General features: G+C 33.5%; 1 protein-coding gene across 1 annotated transcript in view; it reads right to left on the reverse strand.

Moving 5' to 3' along the window:
* Nucleotides 1–5,534, reverse strand: part of LOC149769848 (proto-oncogene tyrosine-protein kinase ROS-like) — a gene marked incomplete at its 5' end in the record, with an annotated part of 139,490 nt that extends 133,956 nt beyond the window's left edge. The window contains one exon of the mRNA XM_089949749.1: nucleotides 5,478–5,534. Within this exon, the coding sequence (XP_089805875.1) occupies nucleotides 5,478–5,534 (57 nt within the window). The remainder of the gene's footprint in view (nucleotides 1–5,477) is intronic.
* Between the last annotated feature and the right edge of the window lie 4,599 nt (nucleotides 5,535–10,133).

Raw genomic sequence — 10,133 nt, forward strand, 5'->3', positions numbered from 1 at the left:
TCCATGTCGATATGGTCAGTATGACTTCCCATTCAGGAGGAGTGGTGAAAACAATATTTTCGAGATGGTAACTGTGGTGAAACTGAAATCTATCCCATTAAATGTTTCTTTTATATGTAAACCTTAATGTTGGTGATAACTGTGGTGGCCGTATTGGATGTGAGATCATCACTTTATAAATTTAGGACCAACCAGACCATGGGATGAATGCGTGTGTGTAAAGTTTCATAGTAATCCTCCAAGAAGTTTAGGAGGAGTAGTGATAAAAATCTTGCACTAATAAATGGGTGGATGCAAGATGGACAAGTTATAAAAGACCATCCCATAAACGTTTCTGGTCAATAACCAGTGGTCTCAGCTAAAAACCAATTATGTTTGCTATGAGATACTGAAATTCTCTTCCTGTAACACAATAGAGCTGGCTATTACCCCCAGTTGTATCACATCACAAATCATGACAATTGCCTTTGATATATTTATCACAATATTATCACATAAATAATAAACTGTAAAATGGATAAGTCATTATACCTTGTTGCCATGGCAACATATCATGCTTTACCGAGAAAGTTTCACATGTGACACTTTTTAGAGGTGCCATTAATCTTTGTTCAGTGCCATGATTGAGCAGTCATATTGGCATAGATTTTTATATTGCATGAATTAATACAGAACACACTATTGGTTTATTTTCCACCAGATATTAATTATGCATGCAATTCAAACAATTAAATTTTAAATTACAAACAAAGGAAACACTGAACAACAAAAGAAAATAGACAAGGATTCCAATAGCACCTAAATTATGGGAGATATTTAAAAAGTATGGAAAACATGGAGAATCAACAGCAGGGTAAACATGACATGACAGACTCCAGTGGAGAATTTCCAGAATTTTCATTGGCAGAAATTGACAGTGACTCTAAAATACTCCTTGAAGGAAAAAGCACACATGACAGGAAAGAGAGTAAAGAAAATGAAGAGAAACAGCAAAGTCAGAGAGGGATCAATGGATCATTAATAACAGAACCCACATCTACATGTGGTCAATTATGGGTCCAGCCACAGGACCAACAACAAATTATATGCAAATGAATTCTACTTCACCCAGCATTTTTGATTGAGTGTTTGTTGAAGGATTTATTTTATTCTGTGGGAATTCACACTGAATTGCATGGAATGGTATAAGAATTAAACAAGTATTTACAACAAGGGATATGTAAATCACTCTTACCATTCTATATCATCTACTGCGTGTCTTCATGTTGGATGAAATTTATACCGTTATGTTGGTAATTGTAATGAAAACAACTCTGCCAAAATCTGATTGAAACTGATGGAAAAAAAAAGCAAAACATAAGTCTCCTGAGTTCAAAATGAGACCATTTATTAGCAATAACAAAAATATAAACTTAGCTGCTTTGGTGGCCATGTTCTATGTTACCATATTCAACATGGCCATATTCAATGTGGCCATATTCAAAGTAAGATCAGTACATTTTCATTTTAGGACCCAACATACATCATTAGAAGATGGGGACTTTACTGGTAGATGTCTTGTGATGTATATTGTTGGTCCTAAATGAAGATGGTAGTGATGTATATATAGTTGGTCCTAAATGAAGATGGTAGTGATGTATATTGTCGGTCCTAAATGAAGATGGTAGTGATGTATATAGTTGGTCCTAAATGAAGATGGTAGTGATGTATCTAGTTGGTCCTAAATGAAGATGGTAGTGATGTATATAGTTGGTCCTAAATGAAGATGGTAGTGATGTATATAGTTGGTCCTAAATGAAGATGGTAGTGATGTATATATAGTTGGTCCTAAATGAAGATGGTAGTGATGTATATATAGTTGGTCCTAAATGAAGATGGTAGTGATGTATATATAGTTGGTCCTAAATGAAGATGGTAGTGATGTATATAGTTGGTCCTAAATGAAGATGGTAGTGATGTATATATAGTTGGTCCTAAATGAAGATGGTAGTGATGTATATAGTTGGTCCTAAATGAAGATGCTAGTGATGTATATATAGTTGGTCCTAAATGAAGATGGTAGTGATGTATATATAGTTGGTCCTAAATGAAGATGGTAGTGATGTATATATAGTTGGTCCTAAATGAAGATGGTAGTGATGTATATATAGTTGGTCCTAAATGAAGATGGTAGTGATGTATATATGGTTGGTCCTAAATGAAGATGGTAGTGATGTATATATAGTTGGTCCTAAATGAAGATGGTAGTGATGTATATAGTTGGTCCTAAATGAAGATGGTAGTGATGTATATATAGTTGGTCCTAAATGAAGATGGTAGTGATGTATATATAGTTGGTCCTAAATGAAGATGGTAGTGATGTATATATAGTTGGTCCTAAATGAAGATGGTAGTGATGTATATAGTTGGTCCTAAATGAAGATGGTAGTGATGTATATATGGTTGGTCCTAAATGAAGATGGTACAGATATTACATCCATTACAGCCACCACAGTGGCAATCTTGACAGTTTTGTTATTACTACTCATCTTAAATTGTTGTAATATCAAGATGGAGTTTTTACTAAAGAAATTCTTGTGATGTCTATCTGGTTCTAAATAATAATGATCTGACATCCAATATGGCCACCATATCAACAGTCTTGAAAATTGTGTTATGGCTACTTTTCCTAAACGGCAGCTTATATCAAAGGTGGGATTTCTCAGAAAGACTTGTCATGGTGTTTTGTTGGTCTGAAATGAAAATGGTGATGATCTGGCATCCAATAAGGTCACCATGGCCACTATCTTGAAAATCTTGTTATTGTTATTCATCCTGCATAAAAAGTGTTACTGACATAAGAAGACTTCTTACGGGGTATAGATGGGTCCAAATGAAAAATTGGTAATGCTATTTTCTAGAAACACTTTTTATTTCTCTCAGTCCAAGAGGCCTTGACCTTTGACTTTTTCATTCTAAAACAAATAGGCTTCTTCCTTACCCCAAGTATGTGCCATTAAAAAAACATATCTAGGTAATCATCTAAAACTACCCACGTGAAAACTATTTTCCTTATTTTGGACAGCAACCTTGGCAATTCCTTGGCAATTTTGGAATATTACATAAAAGAAGACAGACATTTTTAGACTTGGTTAAGTGGTCTTACTGTTAACTTAATTTGAAGGAATAACAATATGACAAGAAATATTCATTTTCAGACAGTCTATATATTTTTGGTTATACTTCATTCTTTTATCATACTGTATCAATACTCTGATATACTAACACCATAGAAAATATTGCAATTTATCAATACATTGATATGGGACCACCTCTTATGCAAATCTAGGAAAAGATCCAGAACTTTTATCCCTATTTAGAGGGGAAAAAATCTGCATTAAAAAAAAATTAGAAAATTTATTAGAAAATCACTTTAAAATTTAAATTTAATTTCAAACTTGCTTATGCTGAACCTTACATAAACCTTTTACTCTAAGAAAACTACCAGGTTTTCTTGAGGAGGCCTTTAAACAGCCCTCAGTACACTACTCAACATTACAGGGTCAAGACAATAAACAAAACTAATAACTGTATTTCTTACCCCAAGTGCAAACTATAGAAAGAGTTTGGAAAACTGTATATGATGGAGTAATCAAGTTACTGTGAGCAAGCTAATATTCTCCTTTCAGTCACTGACCTTGAAAATTGACTTTTTGACCCTGAAATTACTTGCTCCCTAACCTGGGTGCCATCCATCCACAAAGGTTGGTAACTCTAGATCAGGGGTCCCAAACTTAAACCACCATGAGGGCCGCATTAGGGCATTTTCGATGGCCCATGGGCCACACAACCTCTGTTATCTTTCATGACACCTTGTGATGTCAATTATTTTGCTGGACACAGGATACGGCTTAGTGAGCCATGTGTTTGAGACCCCTGCTCTAGATGGTGGGTGGATATATATACATTTATTATATATATATATATATATATATATAACTCTTCACTACCACAGGTGCAAACTATTCAATAAAGTTTAGAGTTTAGATTAAGTATGTGATGTAGAACTAATGACCTTGACATTATGCCCTTAAGGCCTTTGACCTTAAGTCCCTAAATCAAATGGTCGTCTTCTTACTCCAAGAGCAAGTTATCAATAGAGGTTGGTAACTCTACATGATGGATAACTAGAGTTTTGTGCAGAAACTGTTTTTCTTTTTATGGTCACAAAGTTTGATACCTGATAGTAATATACTGGTAGTCAATTTGAGTTACTGTGAGGAAAATAAATTAGTAGCAGATTGAAGGATGAATGGATGCATGGATGTCATAACATAATATGGTAGACAGATAAAAATTATTAACTCGTTCACTTTTTGGCAGTCATGGTTTTTATTGTTTAGATTTTTGTCATCAAATAAGTATTACATATAACTTGGTGTGTCTACTTCTCTTTGCATTAGTCCATTCTGTTTTTCCAGACCCCAATTCAGTTCCTAAGGGAAATTAATTTAGTATTTCTTGTCCTTTTGTGGCAAATTTCACACAGACATTTATAAGCCACATTGAGACTACACCATGTGTTATTGTAATTAATCAACATCAAACTGCATGATCCAGCAAAGAAACAAAATTTAATTACAAAAAAGATTATTCCCATAGCCACCATAGCTAAAGCATGTGCATTTTACAGTCAAATAATCAAAATACATTTATTATTTTTAAAAAGAAAAATGCAGTGTGATGTGAAGAGTACTCTTTTTCAACAATTTTTACCCAGGTTGATTATTTTCATTTTATTAATATCTGACAACCTCCAAAATATAATGACACTTTTGGGACTGGAACTTGCAAGACAAGTTGGTAGTAAGCAATACAATTTTCAAATGCAAAACAAATCTGCAAATCAATGGCTTTTAATCTGGCACAAAATATGATTTGTCCACCATATGTAAGTGCACATTTTATTTACCGGGTATATGTACAATAAGGCCTGTCTTAGTGGACATCATGGACAAAGTTGTGTGGCCCCTCAAATTTTCTCACTTCTTTTTTCAGGAAACCAGGGTCTTGGTCAGGTTCTTCCATGTCACTTAGTATGAAATTGAAAGATTACATGAACTATTTATGAGCACCTTTTTTGTGCTTCTTATTTGCTTGAGGACTCTGCATCCATGTCTTCAATTTAGTCAAATTCAAAATGTGGTCTATTTCAACAAGTAACTCACTAATAGATAAACAGTCTTCCTAGGCAGAACCATCAGTACTCACTAATAAGTCAAGCTGAACTGCAAACAACAAAGAACCTGATCTGCCATAATATAATACACCTGCACATCAGAGCATATATTGTTTGTTCTACTGTTTAATCCTAAACAACTGCACAGACCCAGATATCCCAGTGCATAATGTGAAGGCAGATCTGGGTCTGTGCAGTTTGCAGTTGGACTCATCTTATAAGTTAGTACATACGGTATATATATAATGAAAATACTCACTTGATTAACCTGACAGTTACGTCCACAGTAGTAGCTACTGCTGTCATCAACAGAAATCTGAAAATACAGAAAATAAAAAAGTACATTATATTTTAATACAATTATATTTTAATTAAATTACATTATAAGATTAAAATTAATACATAAGCATGCATGTCTAGATCTATATGGTAGAAACCTGTTTAGAAAGACCATCCCTTCTGCCTAAAGATAATGGCTTTCAAGAGGTCTATTGACAAATTATAACACTACATGGTCAATAAATCTGTACTTGAAGAACTTGGTCTCAAGACAGGTGGTCTTTCAAAACAGGTTTTTTGTATGTATATTTTTCCTATATTTAAGTTTTAATTGCTTGATCTGGAGGGGTAAATAAACTGATCTCCCTTCACCCCACCCCCACCGAAAATATAGGTAGCAAATGTAGCAGGACCAGCTGGAAAGGGTATTATTAACCAGTCCTACATTTTAAGTTTGATCCAACAGCTGAATAGGTATTGTTAACCAGTCGTACATTTTAAGTTTGCTCCAACAGCTGGAATAGGTATTGTTAACCAGTCGTACATTTTAAGTTTGCTAAAAATTACTTCACTTTGAACACAGTAAATTTGGTACTGCAGCCATTAATTATGACAGTTGTTTAAATATTTATAGAAAAACATCCAATTTAGATATGGGGTGCAAATTAAGATATTAGACACTGGTAGCCATTGTTGTTTTTTCCTCACTGATCTGAGATATTATGGATGCTAAGATGGCAAACACAAGAGTTATTTTGTGCACTATTAATATTTAATCATCATTTGAACTTAATAATTAAAATTTTATCTATAATTAGTCATATGAACCAAAAAATATTTTTTAAGAAGTAAATAAAGATACATTAAATATAACAATGGCACAAAGTTATTAAGTTTACTGAAGTCAATCAAAATTTAATAAAAGCTAGTTTTTAGGATGTCACTCAAAATAAAGTTTATTTCAAGGCAACAAAACAAATTTCTGAAATAAAATCCATGGCTATTCTCCAAGTTAAAGTATGATTTTAACTTCACACTAATCAAGACTTGATACCAAAATTCATAAAAATGGCCATGTATATGATCATAAATATACAGTACTCACTTTATATATGTTATAACAGGTACAAGGCTATAATGTAGGACTTTACAATTTACAAATTTACAATGAGGGAGTGCTGTACTTCCAGCTTTTCTAAACAGTATAGATCTCTTAAAAATTGGGCCTGGATTAATTAAATGATGGATGGTATCCAATCAATCTATGTTTGACCCAAGGATTATGAAGTCAAGCTTATCAAACTATACTGACAGGCCATCAGTCCATAGCCACAACCTTTGTCAGATTGATCTAATGGATATATAGGAATTTACCATATTTAGTGTAACTCACACTCCAGTGCAAACAGTGCTAACAGACAATGATCTGCCATTTTATCATGTACTGCCAGAACAGGGTTTACTTAACAAACTGACCCACTGATCTTATGATACATTGCTTGACAAAGGATATAAGCCAACACTATTGGCAGTACAAGGTTCATACTATGTTTTAGCATATTTATGAATTCTTCCAGTGTCTGATGTTCTGAGATGTTAAGTGGAAAGTGGTGACATTCATTCATGCACCTTTCTTGCTTGCTTTGACAATTCTTGTTAAAAAACATTAAAATAAAGGTATGTTATGTTTTTTTATAGATTCATTATTATTTGGAGCTCTGGGTGGCCGAGTGGTCTAAAGCACTTGCTTTTATTGATCACTGCCATCTCAACTCTGTCCATGTGGGTTCGAGTCACAGGTTTGGCCAATGTGGATATGTGAGAAAGCTTGCCAGTAGCTTCCCATGGGTCAGTGGGTCTTCATGGATGTTTCCCAGGTTCTTCCACCACTACTGGCCACCATCTATCATGTGCTAGAAAATGGTGCTAAACATACAACAATACTGTCATTATTATTTCTATAACTATTTTTATAATTACGTGACTTGAACTTAATACAGCATTGATGGAGGTAGGTAGCTTGAAAACTGATGACATTGTAGGCTACAGCCATTCATGCATAGTGTGTAAATGATTTTTGTGCTTGATGACTTCATCAGTCCTGCAAAATATGAATGTACAATTCTTAAATACAAAGACAGGTCTGGTTCACAATTTAGTATGTGTTTCATTCAGGTAATGATGTAAGCAGACTGCAAGATGCCAGTATCAGCTAATTTCATGGCAACAACAATAGTGTACCAGACTGATTACATATGAGCATGATTTGTGATATTGTTTCTTGTGATGATTTACAGCAGAAAATTCACTTCTATCAATTCCTTATGATGGGAACAATCATTTATTTTTTATAACAAGAATTCATTCAATTGTAATAAATACTCTTTTACATTATTTTCATGCATAAACCAACTGTGCCATTTTTAAGTCTTCACACCTTTTTTAAGTACACCATAAACCCATAAAAAATTTTATTATTTTGTACTTTTTTTTAGAAATAGATAGAAATTTCGACATAAGAGTAAGATGAAAATAACCAAAGCATAATTAATAAAATAATAAAACCAATAAAATTTACATAAACAATTGAAGATAATGCAAAACTTGCACATAAAAAACATGACAAAGTTTAGAGAAGTCAGTGAAAAGAAACTCTGTTTAAGAGGATCTGAAACAACTCTCCAAAAAATTTTGAATTTGTGAATTCTTTCTAAAGACCTAGAGTCACCAGTTTCAGTGCCAAATAATTACATGTACATGCATGTTAGATGGTAATGACTGAAAAACAATAATAAAGGCCTATTTCAACATGGTCAGATAGGAGTAATCATGCTTGCAAGCAAATGACATCACAGCATCCATGGCAAGCCACTGCACCAATGGACAAAAACACAAATTTTTCAAAACAGCATTTAAAAATGAATGCTCAGAAAGTTTGCCATTAAAACAAATTTTCAGTATGCAATGCTGTTGAGTAATGTTATAACTTGATTAGAAATGGTCATCACTCAAGTAATAACTTAATTTGAAATAGTCATCAGTAATGTAAAAACCTAATTAGAAAATGTCATCAGTCATGTAACAATCTAAAAGTAATCAGAAATGGTCATCAGTCATGTAATAACTTAATTACAAATGGTCATCAGTCATGTAACAATCTAAAAGTAATCAGAAATGGTCATCAGTCATGTAATAACTTAATTACAAATGGTCATCAGTCATGTAATAACCCATCAGTAACCAGAAATGGTCTTCAGTCATGTAATGACTTAATTAGAAATTGACTTTAGTCATGCAATAACTTAATTAGAAATGGTCTTCAGTCATGTATAGAAATGGTCATCAGTCATGTAATAACTCAATTAGAAATTGACTTAAATCATGCAATAACCTAATTAGAAATGGTCTTCATTCATGTAATAACCCAGCAATAATCAGATATGGTCTTCAGTCATGTATAGAAGTGGTCATCAGTCATGTAATAACTTAATTAGAAATGGTCTTCAGTCATGTATAGAAATGGTCATCAGTCACGTAATAACTCAATTAGAAATTGACTTTAGTCATGCAATAACTTAATTAGAAATGGTCTTCATTCATGTCATAACCCAACAATAATCAGATATGGTCTTCAGTCATGTATAGAAGTGGTCATCAGCCATGTAATAACTTAATTAGAAATGGTCTTCAGTCATGTATAGAAGTGGTCATCAGCCATGTAATAACTTAATTAGAAATGGTCTTCAGTCATGTAATAGTGATGTTTAGTGGAAAATTTTGTAATAGGCCATTTAAACCAAATTATTTGATATACAGATTGTTGATACTGTAGGTGAATTTTGCTAAGCACAGGGCATACCAATATAATATGATATAACTATGATAATCATGCAGGCAAATGTTGCTGTTTCCGTTATGTAATTTAAAGTAATCAAATTATCACAATTGATCTTTGTCCTCCCAACTACAACTTCCTCTACTGGTAGAATGATGCTAGTTTTATAGGAGCCAGTGGCAAGGTTCCTTGTCCAAACATTCTGAATTCCTCTGAAACATCTTTTCCAAAATTTATTTTAAAATACAACACTCCCTCACTATACATGTATTGCCCTTCTTTATAACACCACTCCAGTGATAAAGTTGATAAAGTCACAGATCCCGTTCCGTTATGTAATAGTTAAATTATATGTATAATACACTTAATTATAAGGCAGTCTCCCCATATGGCTGTATGTCTTCCATAAACAGTGTTAAAATAAGGGATTTATCCATGTACTATATGTGGAATATCTCTGTATATTCTGTCTTCTATGGACAGTGTTAAAAAAGGGATTTATCCATGTACTGTATGAGGCTAATTTCATTCAAATGAACTCTCACTTTTCCCCCATAAGATCACCCCAAATCTCATTTAAGCAGGCTCTCACTTTTCTCCATCATGCTAGTCTCATTCAAGCAGACTCTCTCATGTCTCCACAATGTTAATTTCATTCAAGCAGGCTCTCACTTTTCTCCATCATGCTAGTCTCATTCAAGCAGGCTCTCTCATGTCTCCACAATGTTAATCTCATTCAAGCAGGCTCTCACTTTTCTCCATCATGCTAGTCTCATTCAAGCAGGCTCTCTCATGTCTCCA

Source organism: Sinohyriopsis cumingii, unplaced genomic scaffold (genome assembly GCF_028554795.1).
Source record: "Sinohyriopsis cumingii isolate HCF-2022 unplaced genomic scaffold, ASM2855479v2 utg003193l, whole genome shotgun sequence".
Classification (NCBI taxonomy): Eukaryota; Metazoa; Mollusca; class Bivalvia; order Unionida; family Unionidae; genus Sinohyriopsis; species Sinohyriopsis cumingii.